We start from the raw sequence: 23,224 nt of genomic DNA, 5'->3' as shown, positions 1-23,224 counted from the left end.
CATCGGATGTGTGGCTCAGTACATGCTCCTGTGAACCGTGCTATAGGAACACATGGGTTCTTGGGGGACCTGGAGCCGTGGGTAACAATTGCACATCGCACAGCTGTAGTGCGGCAAAGTGGGGTCCACTTGGCTGCTCGGCACCGGAGACTGTGAGGACTCTGCTGTGCCCTGCTCCAGACTTGGCAGGAACTGGCCTATTATCTGTGGTGCAAATCATGCTCTCCAATACGGGGTGGGGGCACCCACCTGTCCAGTGGGATTTTACATTAAGATGAAAAGTCTGATCCTTTCAGCGGCAGCAGCAAATGCTTTGACTTGCTTTGTGGGCTTGAGGGACGCAGGGGTTCACCACGTACAGAAGTGAGTTTGCTTTGGGGCACACAGGGGCGTCGGGTGGCGCCCTGCCTACCGCTACCTGCCCTGCTCAGGGCTCTGCCCACCCCTTCCGTGAGCTGTGCCCACGCTGTAGTTATCGCCATAACCGTCTCGTCAGTACACTGTGCTTCTGTCATGATGGTTCTGTATTCACCTGTATCCCACCTCCGTCCAACCTAACGTGGATGTCACCCACGCACGCTGTTACTTACCCAGACGCCTCCGTATTTCGGGTCCACGAGTCCAGCTGCCTCTGGGAGGTCATTTGAGCACAATGCGTCGAGCAGCAGCACCTGTTGAAAGAAAGGGTATGAATTCCCTCATCACTTGACTTCGTACTTTGCGTATAATGTACAGTTCTTCTCCAGTCAACCCATAGCTCTTGACGTCTGCCGTGTAAAGAGTTACAACCTCAACCCTTTTTAGCTAAACAGCGTTGATGCCTGCTTGGTATCTCTTTGCTTTCTGGTGGAAAAGTCCTCTTCTCATTTCCCAAAGTGCTCCAGAGCAAGTTTCCAGCGGACCCAGCACTCCATCAAAGACGTCTGAGCTCTGAAAACCTCCCATCAAACGCTTGGTTTCAGTGCGGCCAGGATGCGAGGCTGATCCCCCCAGGGGTGGCGGGAGGGGGAAATGCCTTTCACGCCTGCCCGGGGACTCACTGGGTGATTGATAAACCCGGCCCAGCCTCTGTTCCCACACTCAGGCCTGGCTCTGGAGCACTTTTGTCTTTTTTTTCCACTCGGTCGATCGCCCAAAGAAAAGACACGGACAGAAAACGGGCTGCTCGGGGCGGAAGTGGAGACGTTAAGTAAGGGGCCCTGTTCTCTGGGTGCTGGGGGAGCAGGTCTGATTCTGCAGGGGTCACACAGGCGGTGAGGCTGGGGCGCACTCACTGCAGACTGTTCTCACTCTCGTCTCCTGAGGAGGAGACCCTGTGCACATGGAGCACACACGGAGCAGACATGGAGTCCACACGGAGTCCACACAGCACACATGGAGCACACACCGAGCACACGCAGAGTCCACACCGAGCACATGCAGAGTCCACACCGAGCACACACAGAGTCCAAACGGAGCACACACGGAGCAGACATGGAGCAGACATGGAGTCCATACAGAGCACACATGGAGCACACGGAGTCCACACAGAATCCACACAGAGCACACATGGAGTCCACAGAGCACACACGGAGTCCACACAGCACACACAGAGCACATGGAATCCACACAGCACACTGAGGACACAGAGTCCACATGGAGTCCACACAGCAGACATGGAGCAGACATGGAGTCCACACAGAGCACACATGGAGCACACGTGGAGTCCACACACACAGAGTCCACACACGAGTCCACACACACATGCTGAACACACACAGAGCACACATGGAGTCCACACAGAGCACACATGGAGCAGACATGGAGTCCACACAGAGCACACACAGAGTCCACACAGAGCACACACGGAGCACACACAGAGACACATGGAGTCCACACAGAGCACACACGGAGCCCACATGGAGCACACAGAGTCCACACACAGCACACATGGAATCCACACAGCACACACGGAGCTGAACACACACACAGCACACACGGAGTCCACACAGCACACACAGAGCACATGCTGAACACACACAGAGCACACACAGAGTCCACAGAGTCACACAGCAACACACACAGAGCACGTGGAGTCCACACAGAATCCACACAGAGCACACATGGAGCAGACATGGAGTCCACACAGAGCACACGCAGAGTCCACATGGAGCACACACGGAGCAGACATGGAGTCTACACAGAGCACACACAGAGCACATGCTGAACACACATGGAGTCCACACAGAGCACACACAGGAGCATGGAGCAGACATGGAGTCCACACAGCACACACACATGGAGTCCACACATGCTGACACAGAGTCCACACATGGACACACAGAGTACCACAGCACATATGGAGCACATGGAGTCCACACAGCACACAGCACACACACAGAGTCTACACAGAGCACACATGGAGGCCACAGTCACACAGAGCACAGAGCACACACGGAGTCACATGAGACATCAGAATCACACAGAGCACACATGGAGTCCACACAGCACACATGGAGTCCACACAGAGCACATATGGAGCAGACATGGAGTCTACACAGAGCACACACAGAGCACATGCTGAACACACATGGAGTCCACACAGAGCACACACGGAGCCCACATGGAGCACACAGAGTCCACACAGAGCACACATGGAATCCACACAGCACACACGGAGCACACACGGAGTCCACACAGAGCACACACGGAGTACACGGAGTCCACACAGAATCCACACAGAGCACACATGGAGTCCACAGAGCACACATGGAGTCCACACAGAGCACATATGGAGCAGACATGGAGTCTACACAGAGCACATGCAGAGTCCACACAGAGCACGCATGGAATCCACACAGCACACACGGAGCACACACGGAGTCCACACAGAGCACACACGGGCACACACATGGAGTCCACACTGAGCACACAGACACAGAGCACACACAGACATGGAGCAGACATGGAGTCCACACAGAGCACACACGGAGCACGTGGAGTCCACACAGAATCCACACAGAGCACACACGGAGTCCACACAGCACACACAGAGCACATGCTGAACACACACAGCACACATGGAGTCCACACAGAGCACATATGGAGCAGACATGGAGTCCACACAGAGCACATGCAGAGTCCACACAGAGCACGCATGGAATCCACACAGCACACACGGAGCACACACGGAGTCCACACAGCACACACCGGGCACACGCAGAGTCCACACTGAGCACACACAGAGTCCACACCGAGCACACACGGAGCAGACATGGAGCAGACATGGAGTCCACACAGAGCACACACGGAGCACGTGGAGTCCACACAGAATCCACACAGAGCACACAGAGAGTCACACAGAGCACATGGAACACACAGAGCACACATGGAGTCCACACAGAGCACATATGGAGCAGACATGGAGTCCACACAGACACAGTGCTCATATGGAGTCCACACAGAGCACACTCGGAGTCCACACCAGGTCCACACGGAGCACACTGGGGTGGCCAGGCCCACATGGGGTGAGGAAGAGGCACATGGAATTTACTCCTGCCCAGAGTACACACAGAGAGTCACACAGAGAGCACAGGATTTCTTCCACCAGCTTCCTCAGAAATATGCAGGATTGAGAGACTCCTGCGGAATCTCTCTCATCACCTAGGAAACAAGAAGACGGACGCTGGGCATCCCCCATTCTCCTTGGGTTTCGTTACCATGGGTGCCACGGCTGGATTAGGCTCAAGACCTCTGTGGAGGCATCACACTGTCACTTTTCTCATGATATTTTTTTTCCTATCTGGTTCTCGGAGTCTCACAGACTTTTCCTTTTATGGAGTCCACATTATGTTTGCTGAACACCTGACTTCATTCACACAGAGCTCCATGGAGCAGACATTTCTTCCACACAGACCGTTTGCAAAGTCTTGGAGTACACACGGAGCAGACATGCGAGTCTCACAGAGCCTTTTACACTTTGGTTCTTTGGCCATGAGGCGTGTGGGATCTGGAATCCCCAAACAGGGATGGAACACGACACACTGAGCACACACAGTGCATTGGAATGTAGAGTCCCAAGGTCCACCTGCACACTGGGGTGGCCAGGCCTTCAGGGTGAGGAAGGCCCAGGCGTTTACTCCTGCCCGACTTCAGGATTTCTTCCACCAGCTTCCTCAGAAATATGCAGGATTGAGAGACTCCTGCGGAATCTCTCTCATCACCTGAAACAAGGTGACCGCTGGGCTCCCCATTCTCCCTGCATGGGTGCCACGCTGGATTAGGCTCATGACCTCTGTGGAGGCATCACACTGTCACTTTTCTCATGATATTTTTTTTCCTATCTGGTTCTCGTATCTCAATTTACTTTTCCTTTTATGCTCTATTATGTTTCCCTTTTTTTTTTTTTTTTTTTTCTTAACATTTGTTTTGATACGGACCGTTTTAAAGTCTTCAGTAGAACGTGGATATCGTTCCGTTTTACACGGAAGTTCTTTGGCCATGAGGCGTGTGGGATCTTACATCCCCAAACAGGGATGGAACCGACACTCCCTGCATTGGAAGGTAGAGTCCCAACCACTGGACCATCGGGGAAGTCCTGAGCTGATTTTCTATTGAGGAAACAGCAGGCAGAATTTGGGAGACCTCCGTCCTTGGCCTGGAGGGTGCCCGTCTGCATTGCCTGCAGGGTCCTCTGTCTCCTTCCTGTTCTCTCCAGCTTCAGGAATGTCAGACCGTGAGCCCTCTTGCTTGCGGACTGTTTTTTTTTTTTTTTTTTTTTTCACTTAACTGTGTTCACCTTACAGATCCCGGCATTGGACAGTATCACGTGGAGTGGTTTCCAGAAGTCTGCACCCACAACGAATCTGCCAGGCTGGAGACGTCCTCAGCCGTGACCCAGGTGAGGAGGAGGAGGCCTGAAATGGGGGTGCTCGGGGGCTCTTAGACGCACCCGCCCTGCGGGCACAGCTGGACAGGAAGAGGTGCAGGCTGAACGTGCCATGGGTGACTTGGTCACCGACCCGTTACCTTCGGACAGGTGGGGAGGAGACACAGCGTCACGTGTTCACTCACCCCTCATCCCTGCATGTTGTCAGCATGGTGGGGGGACCCTGAGACTCAGAGATTCCAGACACAGCTCACAAGGAGCTCCCAGGGCAAACGCCGTCAGCCTGGGAGTGTTTTATCTTAATCACACAGAAGCTTGGAATTCTCTTCTCCATTCTGAGTCAGAACCCCCTGTGACCTCCTGAAGGCCTCATTTTCCCAGGGCAAATGGGAACACTTCCCAGGGTTTCTCTGCAGCCCTGTCCCTCAGCCTCACCTTCAGCTACATCCCTACCTTGTGCCAGCTTGTGCTGGGGGTGGAAGACCCGCCCGTCCTGGGCCCCAGCACGTGTTTTTCTGACGTTAAGGGTCCCGGACACGCTCCCAGCTGCAGCTCTTGTATAAGGGTAGGAGGCCGTGACAACTGCATGCCTAGAATTGACCCATACACTCCCTAACACAACTTACCTACAGTTGACACACACACCCTAATACAACTGCTTGTCTAGAATTGACACACACACCATAACACAACTGCTCGCCTGCAATTGACACACACACCCTAATACAACTGCTGGCCCAGAATTGACACACACCCCCTAACACACCAAGGGTAAAAAACCTCACATGAGCTTGTTCCAACCATCACTCTCAGCTTTCCTGTTGGTGTCAGGTTATCTACATGTATACAAGGCCCTGAAAACAACACCCTAGAAGGGACACACACACACACCCTAACATACCAAGGGTAAAAACATCGCACGAGCTTGTTACAAATGTCACGGTCAGCTTGCCTGTTCCTGTAAGGTTATATATGTGTGCAGGAGGCCACGACAACGCCACCCTACAGGGGACACGCACATGCTCAAGAAGAGAGAAAAACAGCACAGTAGCTTGTTACAACCATCACCGTCAGCTTCCTCTTCCTGTAAGGCGACAGTCCCAGCCCCGTCAGCCCTCCACGGTTGAGTCTGGCCTCGTCATTCTGTTTAATCATCACACTCCAGCCGGAAGCAACAGAGAGAGCCCTCCAGAGAGGGGAGACGAGACACGGCTCCAGAATGTCTTCTCTGCCTTCAGGAAAGACAGGTCTAAACTGAGCCTGTGTCTGGGAGGAAGCCCGAGTTAGCTTTTTTTTTTTTTTTAACAATTCGGGTTGATATTCACAGCTTTTCACCCTCCCTGTCCAGCCAGCTCCCCATGGTGGGTCGTGACGGTCAGAAAGGGGCTGCCGTGGACTGAATGCTTCCACCTGGTTGTTCTAGAGCCTGGGTGACACCCCCTTGCCCCAGGAGCGGGGGTCATGGTGTAAATCATCTCGGTGAGGACCCTGTGTGGTTTTTGTAAAGGCTGTATCGCACACACGCACACACACACACACACCCCACCACATACAAGAAGACAACCGCATGGGACATCATCGCATCTCCTGCCAAGTCCGTTCCCTTGTGAGAATTTTACAGCTGACGTGTTCTCTCTGTCTCCGTCTCGCTCTAGGAAAACTACATGATTCTTCTAGACCTGTCGTTCTCCTGCAAATACAAGGTGATCGTGCAAGCCGCGCGGCCCCAGGGTCGCTGGAAGGCGGAGAGCGCGTCCTTCACGACCCCACCGTGCTCCGCGCTCAAGGGCAAGGCCCACAAGCACTTCAGCTGCCCCGGCGCGGAGGAGAGTACGTGTCACCTGGAATCCCCAGAGGGGCGCGGCGCTAGGCACAGCTCCAAAGCACGATTCACGAGGCCCCGAAACCCACAAGGGTCACCCCTTTCTAGACGGCCCTAGGACAGCCCTGTCTAAAGGGAACGTGTATATACGAACACTCACATAGCCTCCGAAGTCCAGCTGCACTTAGCCACCCAGGCTTTGCTGAAGGATCAGCCCTTAGAAGTGAAAGAGAAAGTCGCTCAGTGGTGTCAGACTCTTTGCGACCCTGGACTGTACAGTCCATAGAATTCTCCAGGCCGGAATACTGGAGTGGGTAGCTTTTCCCTTCTCCAGGGGGATCTTCCCAACCTAGGGATGGATCCCAGGTCTCCCACATTACACACAGATTGTTTACCAGCTAAGCTACCACGGAAGCCCAAGAATACTAGAGTGGGTAGCCTATCCCTTCTCCAGGGATCTTCCCAACCCAGGAATGGAATCAGGGTCTCCTGTATTACAGGTGGATTCTTTACCAGCTGAGCCACCAAGGAAGCCCAACCTTGGAAGCCCAAGCCCTTAGAAGAGGGGCGGTATCTCTCCCCGGGTGCTCTGGGGTGCACCTCGTGTAGCTCACTTGACTCGTGTTCAGCCCAGCCCCAGGGGCATTACCCTTCACAGCCTTTCCATCCCCCATCTCCACCTTCTGCAGCCCTGGCCCACATCGAGGGACACTTATCCTCAGAAGCCCCGCCTGGGAGCTGGTTCTGGTCACTGCCGACGGCTCTCACCACGACCCCAGCCTTCCCCACCCACCCTATCCCCCAGCACCCACTCCTGCCCTCTCAGTGGCCCGGTCCTCTGAGATCACAGCACTCTTTTCTGCATCGTCCACTCCCATCTGCAAGCTGGACTCGAAAATGACCCTGAGCCATCAGCAGCCACTAGGCACAGAGCTGCAGAGATGAGGGTCCAGCTCAGATGTCATCTGCCCAGGCGGCCATGGGACCTCCCCCTGCCCAAGGGAGGTTGGGTCACTGACCCCGGGGCCCAGAGAATGGCACTCTGAACACCGTCTACTCTGGGGCTGCCCTCTCTCCACCCCTCTAACTGCTTCATGGTTCCCTTTCCTGCACCCACAGGTCACAGTCACGTGCGCCCCAAAATGCAGGCCAAACCTGAGAACCTGTCCGCCTCCTTCATGGTACACAATGCCAACATCACGGGGCACTTCTCCTGGAGGGTGAACCAGGCAGGCTTGCCGCGGCCGGCCACCGGCTTCCAAGTGACCTGGGCCGAGGTCACCACTGAGAGCCGGCCCAACAGCCTCCCAAACAGCATCATCTCTCAGTCTCAGATTCTGCCCGTGGTGAGTGCCCGCCCACCTGCCCCATCTTGGGGTGGGTTCCCCCCCACCCGGAGGGAGCATCCCTGGGGGAGGCAGTTGGGCACCCCAAACCCCCACTGCAGGGGCAACGTGTTGAGACTCACATGTAGGCTTTCTTCTCCTGTGTGAATTCTTGTGCAAGAATCAGAACACACCACCAGGGTTCCTGTGGGCCCCCAGTGAATTCTTTTGTAAGAATCAGAGCACACCATCAGGGTTCCTGTAGATTAACTATCACCATCATAAACTTAGGAGAAACCATCATCTAGCTAAACATGATGACCAGGGCCAGCTCTTAAGGAGACCTCTCCTGTCCACACAGAACACAAAGGTTTCACCATATTCTCTTCTTATGAATCCCTGTCCTTCTGGGCCAAGTGGACGTGCCCCATTTGAAGTGCTAAATTTGGGGGGAAAAGAGCTAAAAAGAACCTTGTTCTTTCTCTTCATTTTCCCCTTCAAATCTAGCCAGAGCACATAATGAGCTGGAGTGCCTTCCAGGCCAACTTAATTCCTTGGCTTGGGGGGTGGGGGGGAAAGCATGTGTGGGCTTTTACCAACTCTCAAAATGCCCTTAGAATATGCAACTCTTGCTCCAAAAAGAAAAAAAAAAAAAAACACCTAAATCCCGGAAGGAAAAAAAAATTCCATGGAATTGGACAGTAATTATTCTGTGTATGTGCATTAGGTTCTATTGAGTTCTAAGACCAAAAAAAAAAAAAAAAGCGTTGGCATAAAAAGAAACATTTTTTGGCTGCGGGCACTGACAGATACTGTCTTTTAAGGAGCACAAGTTGGCGCGTTTCCCCGAGACGTGGATTATCAAGAATTCACATCACAAGATGTGCAGATGAAAACTTTAAAGCCTGGGAAAGTCTTAGGTTCAGGAATGGAAAATGCAGTCCCCGGGAGGGGGTGGGGGTGAGCCACAAGAACTGGCCTGACTCATGTGAGCTCTTGGCTGCCAAGAGCCGGGGTCTCCTTGCTGCCCAGACCACCAGAGGCGGGGGACGGGGCGGGGAGGGGGGCTGTCTCCAGCGAACGTGGACAGATCGCGGTACCCTGAACATGGCGGAGTGGAAGCAAGCGAAGCGCACCTGCGCTAACACGGTGACGTCGCGAGGGGGTGTGGTCTCTGGAGGAGAGTCCAGACGTGGGTCGTGGTCAGAGGCAGCGCCTGACAGCCCTGTGTCCCCCAACGCCTTCCCTCCCCTTCCCCAGGATCACCCCGAGCTCTCGGTCCCGGGTCTGCGGCCCGCCACCCTCTACCGCCTGGAGGTGCAGGTGCTGACTGCGGGTGGGGAGGGGCCCGCCACCATCAGGACCTTCCGGACCCCCGACGTGCATGGTGAGTCCCGGCCGGGGGGGTGGGGGTCCCGCCTGGCTTGCAGACACACAGAAAGTCTTGGTGAAAAAACGAAAATCTATAGATCCAACATTGCAGGCTCCTACCCACAGGGAGTTATCTGAACCTGAAGCCCCCCCTCTCTTTGTACGTACTTCCTCCCAGGCTACCTGATCCGCTCCCATTTCCCTCCCCTGCACCCTCCTCCTCCCCTTCTGTTACTTTTTTGCTCTACGGAAGGCATGCTTTTTTCTTATCTTCTAACCGTAAATACACAACAGGTAGGGCTTCCAGTGCAGATGGACGTTAGAGACATAAGGCTTGATCCATCGGTCGGGAACATCCCCTGGAGGAGGGCATGGCAACCCACTCCAGGTTTCTTGCCTGGAGAGTCCCCATGGACAGAGGAGCCTGGACACGTTATATTCCATGGGGTCGCACAGAATTGGACACGACTGAAGTGACTTAGCATGCACCCACACAAGGGGGAAAAAATCCATCATCTCATATCATTCTGAAATTTTTTAAAAAATTAAGATGTTCAAATATAACTATATAGGAAATACTACTTTGGTATGGAGCTTATTACAGGTATTTCTACTATATGTAATCTATTGGCTTCCCCGGTGGCTCAGCTGGTAAAGAATCCACCTGCAGTGCAGGAGACCCTGGTTTGATTCCTGGGTCAGGAAGACACCCCTGGAGAAGCGATAGCCTACGCACTCCAGTATCCTTGGGCTTCCCTGGTGGCTCAACTGGTAAAGAATCCGCCTGCAATGCAGGAGACCTGGGTTTGATCCCTGGGTTGGGAAGATCCCTCTGAAGAAGGGAAAGGCTACCCACTCCAGTATCCCAGCCTGGAGAATTCCATGGACTGTATAGTCCTTGGGGTCACAAAGAGTTGGACACCACTGAGCCGACTTTCATTTTCACTATCTATATTACATAAATTTTCTTCATGATATGATCCAAATCAGTCTACTTGACTTCCTGCTAAATCACGTAGATTAAAAATAATTGTCACCTATTGTTTCAAAACAAAGAGCCTCCCGGGCAGCACTAAGGAGATACGCTGGGGAGTGGTTGCAGTTATTTACCATAAAGGAGTTCTCATCCAACTGTGTTTGCTGATATTGAAAAAACGGGAAAGAAAATCTAGTGATGTCTTCAGAGGCCGCAACTGTTAGCTTTGGCAGTGATTGAATACGTGCTGGGTCTGCTAAGCCTGAAGTCCTGGTCCACCCCAACCCCACCCTCCCTTCCACCCTCCACAGCCACAAGTCTGTTCTCTATGTCTGTGAGTCTGTTCTTGTTTCATAGATGTCACTCACGTGGAGTCTAAATTATGGCACAAAGGAACTTGACTAGGAAACAGAAATGAACTCAGAGACAGAGAGAACAGACTTGTGGGAGTTTGGGATCAGCAGATAGAAACCAGTATCCATAGGATGGATAAACAATGGGTCCTACATTGGAGCAAGGGGACTGCATCCTATATTCTATGATAAACCACGATGGAAAAGAATATACATAGTGTGTGAGCAAGGGAACTGCATCCCATATTCTGTGATAAGAAAGAAAGAAAGAAAGTGAAGTTGCTCAGTCATGTCTAACTCTTTGCAACCCCATGGACTATAGCCCACCAGACTCCTCCATCCATGGAATTTTCTAGGCAAGAGTACTGGAGTAGGGTTGCCATTTCCTTCTCCAGGGGATCTTCCCAACCCAGGATCTCTCACATTGCGGGCTTTACCGTCTGAGCCACCAGGAAACCATGATGGAAAAGAATATATACAGTGTGTGCACACATATAGAAGCCGATGGCACCCCACTCCAGTACTCTTGCCTGGAAACTCACATGGACGGAGGAGCCTGGTGGGCTGCAGTCCATGGGGTCGCTAAGGGTCTGACATGACTGAGCGACTTCACTTTCACTTTTCACTTTCATGCATTGGAGAAGGAAATGGCAACCCACTCCAGTGTTCTTGCCTGGAGAATCCCAGGGATGGGGGAGCCTGGTGGGCTGCCATCTATGGGGTCGCACAGAGTCGGACACGACTGAAGCGACTTAACAGCAGCAGCAGCAGCAGCAGGGGCATACATATAAAAACGGTATATATAAAACTGTACTCTCTCTCTCTCTCTCTCTCTCTCTCTCTCTCTATATATATATATATACACTGTATATATAAAATTGAATCACTTTGGTCTACAGCAGAAATTAAACGCAACATTGTAAATCAGCTATACTCTAATAAAATTTTAAAACGTATGTGTTGGGGAGCAAAGAGTATGCACAGTGGAATAAGTGCAGGAGGAAGCCAAGAGTCATTTAATGCAAGAGGGTGTGGTTCACTGGAACATGGTCCAAGGTGCTTGAGGCCCAGGTCAGGGTGTGAGACGGAGGATGGTGAGATTAACATAGAGACGACTGCCTCTGAGTCACGTGTGGGATGGTGAAACGGAGACTTCCTGAAGGCCTTCGAGACTGCAGGGTCCAGCGCTGAAAGCTTTGAAGGTCATTGGCACGTGGGTAGTAATTGAACCTGGGGGTGTGTACTGGAGGTCAGGAAGGTGAGGAGAGAACAAGACCAGGGAAGTGCTGTGGAAACCAGGAACACCACGGCTCAAGGTGTCGGGCAAAGCGAAGAATCTACATTGGGGATAGTCTATGTTTTCCCAAATTCTTGTGGCTAAATACCAATTTTTTTTTTAACAGTCATTTCAACAGCTATATCTTAGGAGCAATGCTTTCATTTCTATTCCTGTTTTTAAACAGATCATTTAAAATATCAGATTCTTACTTTTCGCTTCAATTCTTCTGTCACTTTAAGTTCTTCATGTAGATGATGTGCTAGAAATAGTAGGCATCCACCCCCTCCACTGTTACACACTTAAGCCTCTGCTCTATTAGGAAAAACACACTGGAAGCTAATTTTAGTTCTTAGCAAATGGCAACAATTTTAGTTATTAGCTAAATGGCAACAATTGTGTATTTACAAAGATTAGTTATTAGCAAAACTAAACGGCAACAATTGTGTATTTACAAAAATTAGTTATTAGCAAAACTAAATGGTAACCATTGTGTGTTTAAAACAAAGAGAGCCTCCTGTTGGGTTTCAGATTATGTACATTGCTTTCTCAGCTTAAACTTCAAAAAGGCACGTCAACGGTTTATGTGTTGATAAGAATGAATGATCCTGGGTTTATTTTAGTTTTTAAATGATGGATCAGATTTGCCCCAGCAGCTTTTTGCACTTAGGAGTTTAAAGACAAATCAAAGCCACCCCACTGGGAGCACCCTGTGTGACATCCTGTCCTGTTTGGGACCACATCCACCCATCACTTACAACGTCCCTCCACCGAAAGTGTGTGTGTCATGAAAGGATGTGGTAATTTCTAAACTTTTCCAAGGAAATACAAAGGGTTCTGGCCGGCTTACATTCTTATAAAGAAAGGAGCTTGTCTTCTTTCTCTTGAGATCTTACAGTTCTACGGAGGGAACCAGAGAGCCGGGGAAGGCAGACAGAAAAGAGAGGCAGGGTGGATGTGTATCTGCAAGTTCAGAGTCAGGGCTGGGAGGACCTGGGTGGCAAGGACCGCGGGCAGGGCACAAACACACACCTGTTCCTCCAGTCGGTCCAGCCGGGGACAGCGGCCAGACTGACACGTCCGTTCTGTCTCTAGGCCCCCATCTGAAACACCACCATCCCCACCACTACAAGCCTCCTGCAGAAAGATACTGAGCTGCTCTGAGAGCCCGTCTGAACCCTGAGTGAGTGTGGAAGCTGGCACAACCCCCCAAGGACTGGCTGTGCCCACTGGGAGGCATCAGGCCCTTCCTGGAGGACCGCCCGCCTCTGCCTAATAACCGCAGGGCGCTCAACGCTCCATCTACCCTGGAAAACGCGCCGCGAAAACCAGGGACCTGCAGTGAGCCTTGCGAAGGTGGGGGTGGGGTGCGGGGGACAGGTTCCTGTGACAATGGACGACAGGTAGCCCAGCCCTGTTCCGCTTCTAATTCTTGCCTTCCTGTGTGGTGAAGCTCCTCCAATGCAGGTCTGAGATGTCCCGGAATTTGCACCAACAAATTCCTCAAAGAAGCCATTTACACACGTAATAGACCTGCCCTATTACGTAAGCATACAGTTACTCACTGAACATTGGAGATTACATTATTGATTGGATTTGCCAGATCAACAGAAGAGTATCCAGATTTTTACGTCCTAATATTTATTCAGAGATTTCTGAAGATGATTTTTTTTTTTTACATCACCTGTGGGGTTTTTTTTTCCAACTGAAAAATCTGTAAACCCAAAATATTGCCCATTAGTTTGAACCTAAAATGCTCCAGCTTCAAGCACTCAAGCTTCATTTTAAACAAAGACATAGATAAGTTTGACCTCGAAAGGACAGTTTCTGTTAAGACATGCCCAGCCAGGAGGAGTCAACAATGCTACCCAGAGTCTGCCCTGGAGAAATTGAAACTGTTTTCTGGGGCTTTAATATTTCGTCCTTCGAGAAGTTTTCCTGATACTGTATTTATATTTTCCTTTTCTCCTTAATGGGGAAAACACCTGCTGATTTGCTTTGTTTTGCCACTTTCTTGTATCTTAACACGCTACAAAACCTCTTGCTTGAAATGAAAGAAACCCAACTATCGAATATTTTCAAATCTTTACTGAGATTTTCCCCTTTTCTTAATTAAAGCAAGCTCTTTAGTAGAATATTCTCCATAATGTAGAAAAGGCAGAGGGGGACTCTGGAAGGTAGAGAAGGACAGCTGTTTGCCTTGGACTAACCTACCTTTGCTTTCCAGGTGGCTCAGTGGTAAAGAATCTGCCTGCTAATGCAGGAGATGCAGCTACGGGTTCAATCCCTGGGTTGCAAAGATCCCCTGGAGGAGGAAATGGCAACCCACTCCAGTATTCTTGCCTGGAGAAAATCCCATGGACAGAGGAGCCTGGCGGGCTACAGTCCGTGGGGTTGCAAAGAGTCAGACACAGTTTAACAACTAAACAGGAAACCTTGCTCTACTCCTTCAAATCTATTACATCTTATTTGAAAAATTTATGAAAAATTTAATTGAAAAATTATGAGGCACCATGCTAACACCTCATAGCATGAACTCAACTGAAGACACGGTGTTAGTATATAGCGTTGAGGGGAATGTTGGGGCACCCTTAAACTAGAGATGTTTTAATATATTTTTTGCTTGAAGGGACACCCATGTGTATACACATGTATGTATGTGTGTCTGTATACTTCCGGGTAGGTATACTATATATATGGAGAAGGAAATGGCAACCCACTCCAGTATTCTTGCCTGGAGAATCCCAGGGACGGAGGAGCCTGGTGGGCTGCCATCTATGTGGTTGCACAGAGTCGGACACGACTGAAGCGACTTGGCAGCAGCAGCAGCATACAATATATACATACATGTAAATACACACACACAGACAGACATATATACACGTGGGTAGCTTGAGTATAAGTCGCTGCAAAAATTGTTTTCCCAACTCACCCTTGATGGATGCAACTCTAAAGATCATTCAAGTAATCTGTTTTCCCCATCAGTGTCGATTCTATGAGAAAATGGCGATTTCTCCAAATTAAACATTTGCACGGAAGGGCGTCCTCATCTCATTATCTACACGAGGAACACAGGAAAAGCTCTTGTGTACCTGGGAGCCTGCCCTTTTTCTTCCTTCCCGAAAGCCTGCGGTGGGCGCCCTGGTTGCCAGGGGTTGAATGAGCAGCGAGGGGTTGAATGAGCACCGCGGGGCGAGAACGTGAGGGTCTCGACTCCTCCCCGGAGGCCCAGGCTCTTAAGTGTGGACACTAGGCAGAGAAACGACCCCTGTTATCACACGCACGCCTGTCTCCCCGGAGAACCCCGGGGCCAGTAGGCATGGATCTCTGACGGAACAGATGGAAAAAAACTACTTCCTGCGTCGTCGACGAGCTTGGAAGCTTGAGCAGGTGGGCGGTGCTTTGCAGCCGGCAGGAGGGGCTACGTGGGGATGTCAAGGGTGCAGGCAGCTCATGGGGCTTCGGGCTGTTTCTCTGCAGCTCCTTACGTGGTCTGGGGTGGACTCTGCAACAGAGTGTCCCTGCAGAGTCAGCGCGTTCCCCTTCTGCACGGAGATGGGAGAGCCTTCACGGAGGACGCATGCGCAAACGCAGAGCTCATCTCTGAAACCACGGGTTTCCCCTAGACACTGTTCCCAGCATCTGGATTTTCAAACCCTCAGAATCTCAAAAGGGAAGTCTTCAAATTAGTATTGGCTGTGTGTTTATCGTCTGTCTTCATTGGTCCTAAATATGTCCGTAAGTATTTGTGCCAGCCCATCTTTGTACTGTTGTACAGTTTAAAACGCGGGAGTATATACATAGACGCAAAATATTATTAAATTATTAAATACACTTAATTTTGTAAAATTTAATGACGTTTGTTTTGCCTGGGCCATAGACGTTGAGCAAATACATTTTTAGTTCAGATCAAGGTTCTGAAGCTTCTGTCTTCCTTGAAATACCTGAAGTAGGTCTTATGAGCATTTCATTCTGCTATAATATTTGATACATTTTATTAGTATTATTGGAAGAGAAGACTAGGCAGTAAAAGAAAGCTGAGTTTCCTTTATAAATGTCAATAATATTGAAATGAGCAAAAATATAATTAGTTTTTTGAATTTTTTAAAATTTGCCCTAATAAAGGTCTAAAATTTTATGTTGTTTAATTTTAAAACCAATTTCGTAGCTGATTCTCTGTTTTATTGAAATTAGATGCACTTCTCTGATATGAGAAAAAGTATATTGAGTGACAGTATTTACTCTTTAAAAAAGTCAAGCTCATCAAACATATGAAGTCATCAAATACAAGTGCGTAACGTGATATACATCGAGGCTGTGTGCATCTTTTTACTGAGAATATTCACTCCTCGGTGATGGGTTTATTTATCGGGGCTGTCGTCTTGTTGTATGTGGGCTCAGGGAGCAATCTTTATAAACGAATGTGTGCCCTTCACATCATCCAGTGTTATTTTAATATAAAAATGGGAAGGAAATCCAGAAACGAGGGGATAAACATACACTTAGACCCAAGCAGAGACTAACACATTACAAAGCAGTTACTCCCAATAAAATTTTCTTCAAGAGACAGTAATGTTTATGACAGGTAAAATTTCCAGAATCCAAAGTTTACAAACAGATCTCTGTCCTAGAAAGACCTGGAAGAACCCAGAACCCATCTAGAGAACAGAACCCATCCTCCAGCTCAGCACTGCTGAGACTTAGGGCCGCACGGCTCTCTGTTGGTGGGCAGGACCTGCCCTCGGCACTGTGGGGCGTGGAGAGGCACCCCTGGTCTCCACCCACCAGAGGCGAGGCGCACCCCACCCCGGATGTGATGACCACATGCTCTGTTGTCACAGCCCACACCATCTTGGGGTACAGAGTCGCCCCCAGTGACAAATACTGCATCGTAATAATGTTCACCGAATAGAGGAAAACTGCCCTCTGCAAGGCGGAACTGAGTCAACTGGAGTAGGCACACCTGGGAAGTGCTTACACTGGACCTCAAAGCCCTTAGCGGTATCTTTTATCTGCACTGAAGAACCTGATTAAAAGGCTGAGTTTGTGTATCATGCGAGTGCAAAGATTCACTTTGTCCTACTGACCAGGCAGCATCATTTACAATGATGGGAGTCTTACTTAACGCCCTTTCTTACACCATATGTTGTGGGGTTCGTCAGATTCAGTCCTGTGAGTGCAAATATCTCAATCTAAACTTAGGCACACGTGCATATCGTCACCAGAACACAGAGGCTAAATACCCATTGCGTTGTATGTTCATTTACGATAAAAATGCGCAAAGCTGGTGGCCCATGTCTATGGTTTCGCATGGCTAAACTCAGCTTCTCACCTCTCCTGGACACTTGGCAAGTTACACCAATCACAGAGTGACTCACACAGGTCTCTGCAGAGCTGTTAGGACTTTTCCTTGACATAACCATAATGCGCAGATAACAGAATGGCTACCCTCTCATCCAAACCATGTCCCTTAGACAGATCATTTAAAAGTCAATATTTATTTATGTATGTAATAAAAAATGATTTTGTGTGTCATGTTATTTAGAGAGAAATAATCTTGTAAACAGATGTTGTAAAAAAAAAACACAAAAGCATTGTAAATAGTCTGATCTCTGTCACTCGTTATTTTCATGTTAGAGTCTGTACATACTGACTGATTCCATAATAAAGGACCTTTAAACCTGCTCAGTGGACTAAACTTGTTACTTTCCTGAAAACATACACACACACACACATTTTCTTTTCACTTAGAAAAATGAGCAGTTTCCTATGACGCTGGGGAGACTGAAAAAGCTTCATTCTCCTGTCAGTATGACTAGAACTCAAAGTCTGGTCAAAGATCGAAGGCGGGAGGAGAAGGGGGCGACAGAGGATGGGATGGGTGGATGGCATCATCGACTCAATGGACGTGAGTTGGAGTAAACCCCAGGAGATGGTGATGGACAGGGAGGCCTGGCGTGCTGCCGTCCACGGTGTCACAGACAGTCAGACACAACTGAAGGACTGAACAACAACAAACAGAAATGCAACAAGGCAGCTCGTCGTCCTGCACAGAATGTTTTGGACTATTGACGGAGATCACTGCATCACGGTTTTCACTCTGTTTACAAGCATGACTCTCAATGGTTTTGGTGGCATTTTCCATCCATTGGTCCACGGGCTTAAACAACTGTCCCCCTCCACCACCCCCGACCCCAGGAGCTGTCCATAAAATGCTACTAGATACATGTTGTGCTCATAAGCTTTCAGCCACAGCCCTTGGTTCTCAACAGCAGTCACTGCAGGCAGTGGGGGGCGGGGGGCGAGGAATCCCCTCCCCAGCAGAGGGTTGTGCAGACCCTCACACCGGGTGGGCGCTGTGCCCACGGGCATCTCCACCTGTGACTTAGGAGGATACTACTCCATAAACCACCCGAAGAAGGTGGTCCATCTGAAAGCTGAGATGAGTTCTGTCTCCATCAAATCACCTTATTTCTCTACGCATTCACCAGGCAGGAATGTCCTTAAAGTTTCTGCTGCTGCGTGGTCCTGCTATATGGGTGAGATATTGGCTATGAGGGCAGTCCCAGGTCTTCAAGGGCTGCTTCTTCTAGGAGAAGGCGACTAGACAACTGGAGAGGGTGAGAAACCCGAGGAGGAAAAGAAAGCAGAGCGTTGGGTGAGGGAGAGGCTGTGGGGTCCTGACTTTCATGTTCTTAGGCAGGATCACCGTGGGCTGAGACCCCCACGGTGAAGAAGCTGGTGGCTACCCAAGGGATGGATGTGGGGCGCCCACAGGGAGACACGGGACCTCTGAGGTGTGAGCCTGGGCTTCCTGAGTGACATCCAGAGCCAGCTATCTTTCCTCCTGTTGTTTTCTGATCTCTCCTTGAAAAAATGATGGGATTTTCCTGACAAAAAAAATCAAACATTTGTGTTGTGTTTATAATCAGAAGCGGCTGCATATAGAGAGACCGTGCTGGTCAGTGGCCCAGTAAATTCTCAAACAATGGTGATGGACTCTTTTTTTAAAAAAATACATGAGCCACACCTAAGAATCTGGACACACAAGGTACACTGTCGCCTGACTACGTTTTTGTGAACTTTCTAGAACAGCAAAGTCCGTGGAAGCAGAAAACACCTGGGTTAGCTGCCGGGGACTGGAGGGGGGACCGGGTGGGAAGTGCTTCATGGGGACAGCGTTCACGTCTGGAGGCGATGACAAGGTTTTGCAACTTTATAGAGGGGATGGTTGTGCGTTTTGAACAGGAACTGAATGCCACTGAATTACACTCTTTAAAAATGGTCCAGTTCATGCGACGCAAGCCTTCACTAGGAGAAACATATAGGCAACACCACGTAATTTCCAAATACAACAGAGGTTAAATATCACAACCCAGCGTGAGTACAAATACAACTTATTTGCAGAACGAATTATCCATCTGACTTTCAAATGAAAAGCAAGCAGAAATCCCACTGAGGAAATAATGTCCCTGGCCAGGAGGGTGTGCTGGGTCTCAGTCCCACTCCTGGTACCCCAAATCCAGGCCCGGGCAGTGCCCCTCCTGATGGCGGCCCTGCTGCTGAGCCCCCACACCAGCTGCCTGAGTCACTCTCAACATTGAGGCTTCACCCCCGAGGAACCCCATTTCAACCCCATCACGTCCTCCAGTCCATGATGACACCATTCCCCAGACCCGTTTTCCATGCTGGCCCTGAGCTCCACGTGCCGGCAGCTGCATTGCTCCTCCATGTGGGCTCCACCTTCCCTGCTTCCAGCCACTCCCACCAACATCAGAGGGACTGTGCACTCAGCTCTGAGGTGACTGTGGGCTCAGAGCTCAGGCCCAAGACATTCAGCTGATGTCTCTCAGAAACCCCACAGGCCACAAGGTGGGGCGGGGGAATGGTGGGTGTCAAGATCTATTCAGAGTCCTAAGAAAGGGAAAATGTCTGCAATCTAGGATAGTCTACCCAGCAAGATTATCATTCAGAATGGGAGAGAGAGAAAAGAATTTCTCAGTGGAGCAAAAAAAAAAAAAAAATCTCCAAGAAGACAGCAATACTCAACCTATCTTAAAAGGAAAACAAATAGAAAGTTCTTCTCTACACAGAAAAAGGGAGCAAGAATCCATAGGGAAGAGAAAAATCAACAGTAGGGAAAGCAAACACACGAGAAAGGCATGACAGTCACCTAAATAAGCCACTGCATAGAGTATACGACGGAAGAAAGACAGTCTCTTCAGCCAGTGGTGCTGGGAAAGCCAGACAGATGCATGTAAATCAAAGAAGTTAGAACACTTACTCACATCATGTGCTGTGTGCTCAGTCGCTTCAGTCGTGTTCAACCCTTTGTGACCCCGTGGATTATAGCCCGCCAGGCTCCTCTGTCCATGGGATTCTCCAGGCAAGATTACTGGAGTGGGTTGCCATTTCCTCCTCCGGGGGGATCTTCCCGACCCAGGGATCGAACCTGAGGCTCCTGCATTGCAGGTGGATTCTTTACCACTAGCAGCACCTGGGGAGCCATTGTCACATCATACACAAAGATAAACTCAAAACCTTTTAAAGACCTAAATATAGGACGTGATACCCTTCAACCCCTAGAGAAGACCATAGGCAAAACATTCTCATACATAAGTCGTAGCAGCACGTTCTTAGCTCAGTCTTCCAAGATAGAAGAAGTAAAAGCAATAATACACAAATGGGACCTAATCAAACCAAATTTTGCACAGCTAAGGAAACCACAAACAAAACGAAAAGACAACTTACACAACAGGAGGGAATATTTGTAAACGAAGAGAATGACAAGGGATTAATCTCCAAAATACACAAACAGCTCACAATTCAACAAGAAACAAAAATACCCAATTAAAAAAATGGGTAGAACACCTAGATAGACGTTTCTCAAAAATGTCCGTTGGCCATACAGATGGCCATACAATAGGCATGTAAAAAGATGCTCAACATCACTATGTATTAGAGAACTGCAAATAAAACCTACAGTGAGGTACCACCTCACACTGGTCAGAATGGCCAGCATTAAAAAGTCTACGCATAACAAATGCTGGAGAGGATGTGGACAAAAGGGAACCCTCCTACACTGTTGGTGGGAATGTAAGTTGGTGTAGCCATTACGGAGAACAGTATGGAAGTTCCTTAAAAAACTAAAAATAGAGCTACCATACGATCCAGCAATCGCACTGCTCGGCAAGTATCTGGAAAGAAATGAAACTTCTAATTCAAAAAGATACATGGACCTCAATGTTCACGGCAGCACTGTTTACAACAGTCAAGACACGGAAACAACCCAAGTGCCCGTCGGCAGACAACTGATTTAAGATGTGATACATGTCAATATATATGTGTTCAGTTCAGTTCAGTTGCTCAGTCGTGTCCGACTCTTTGCAACCCCATGAACTGCAGCATGCCAGGCCTCCCTGTCCATCACCAACTCCTGGAGTCCACCCAAACCCATGTCCACTGAGTCAATGATGCCATCCAACCATCTCATCTTCTGTCATTCCCTTCTCCTCCCACCCTCAATCTTTCCCAGCATCAGGGTCTTTTCAAATGAATCAGGTCTCTGCATCAGCATCAGTACCTACAATGAATACTCAGAGTTGATTTCCTTTAGGATGGATTGCTTGGATCTCCTTGCAGTCCAAGGGACTATCAAGAGTCTTCTCCAATACCACAGTTCAAAAGCATTAATTGTTTGGTGCTCAGCTTTCTTTATAGTCCAACTCTCACATCCATACATGACCACTGGAAAAACCATAGCCTTGACTAGACGGACCTTTGTTGGCAAAGTAATGTCTCTGCTTTTGAATATGCTGTCTAGGTTGGTCATAAGTTTCCTTCCAAGGAGTAAATGTCTTTTAATTTCATGGCTGCAGTCACCATCTGCAGTGATTTTGGAGCCCAGAAAAATAAAGTTAGCCACTGTTTCCACTGTTTCCCCATCTATTTCCCATGAAGTCATGGGACCAGATGCCATGATCTTCATTTTCTGAATGTTGAGCTTTAAGCCAACTTTTTCACTCTCCACTTTCACTTTCATCAAGAGGCTTTTTAGTTCCTCTTCACTTTCTGCCATCAGGGTGGTGTCATCTGCAAATCTGAAGTTATTGATATCTCTCCCAGCAATCTTGATTCCAGCTTGTGCTTCCTCCAGCCCAGCGTTTCTCATGATGTACTCTGCATACAAGTTAAATAAGCAGGGTGACATTATACAGCTTTGATGTACTCCTTTTCCTATTTGAAACCAGTCTGTTGTTCCATGTCCAGTTCTAACCATTGCTTCCTGACCTGCATACAGGTTTCTCAAGAGGCAAGTCAGGTGGTCTGGTATTCCCATCTCTTTCTGAATTTTCCACAGTTTATTGTGATCCACACAGTCAATGGCTTTAACAGATACCTCTTCCCTTTGGTAAGTACAGTATATAAAATAGACAAGCATCAAGGAGCTACTGTATAGCACACTTGGGCAAACTCCAGTAGATAGTGAAGGACAGGAAGGCATGACATGCTACCGTCTGCAAGGTTGCAAAGAGTCAGACACAACTGACCCAACAACAACAAGGGAATGATAATTTCTTGGAATCACCTGCAATGCTAATTAATCTGAAACAATATATATACATAGATCATGAAATTACTTTGATGTACACCTGAAACTAACACAATACTGCAAATCGACTACAGTTCAACCGTAAGAACAAATAGTCAAGACAGGTCACTGCCCGAGAACCTCATCTGGGTTTTCCCCCCAGCGGTAACGTTGTTCAAACAAATTACAGGACAGAGTCATAACCAGAAACCTGCCATCAACACCACCCAGAGAGCTTAGTCAGATGATTCACATGTCCCTGGATTTACACACACACGCGTGTGTCTCTATTTAGTTCTACGTGATTTTACCACATGTATATACATGCCACTGGGTTTTTTTTTTTTTTTGTCTTTTCATACTGTGCATGGGGTTGCTCCTTGGAAGAAAAACTATGACAAACCTAGACAGTGCCATTAAAAAAGCAGAGATATCACTTTGCTGACAAAGTGATATCCATATAGTCAAAACCATGGTTTTTTCCAGTAGCTGGGTATGGGTGTGAGAGTTGGACCATAAAGAAAGCTGAGTGATGAAGAACTGATGTTTTCGAACTGTGGTGCTGGAGAAGACTTGAGAGTCCCTTGGACTGCAAGGAGATCCAACCAGTCCATCCTAAAGGAAATCAGTCCTGAATATTCAT

General features: G+C 49.0%; 1 protein-coding gene across 2 annotated transcripts in view; it reads left to right on the top strand.

The window, feature by feature from the left end:
• ANOS1 (anosmin 1) overlaps window positions 1-17,674 on the top strand; it is a 211,627-nt gene extending 193,953 nt beyond the window's left edge. Inside the window, exons 10-15 of one of the 2 annotated variants that reach the window (XR_011463178.1) lie at window positions 4,785-4,879; window positions 6,523-6,697; window positions 7,809-8,035; window positions 9,275-9,401; window positions 13,086-15,380; window positions 15,471-17,674. Coding sequence is in view for 1 of the 2 variants with exons in the window: in XM_070365572.1 (XP_070221673.1) it covers window positions 4,785-4,879; window positions 6,523-6,697; window positions 7,809-8,035; window positions 9,275-9,401; window positions 13,086-13,144 (683 nt within the window). In the remaining variant the exon portion in view is untranslated. Of the gene's footprint in view, window positions 1-4,784; window positions 4,880-6,522; window positions 6,698-7,808; window positions 8,036-9,274; window positions 9,402-13,085 lie in introns of both variants that reach the window. The other variant, XM_070365572.1, reaches the window with a different exon arrangement.
• Window positions 17,675-23,224: the final 5,550 nt, after the last annotated feature.

Source organism: Bos mutus, chromosome X, assembly GCF_027580195.1.
Source record: "Bos mutus isolate GX-2022 chromosome X, NWIPB_WYAK_1.1, whole genome shotgun sequence".
NCBI classification, from domain to species: Eukaryota; Metazoa; Chordata; class Mammalia; order Artiodactyla; family Bovidae; genus Bos; species Bos mutus.
Note: the sequence above shows the minus strand (reverse complement) of the source record. Positions and strands in the feature narration are given on the sequence as shown.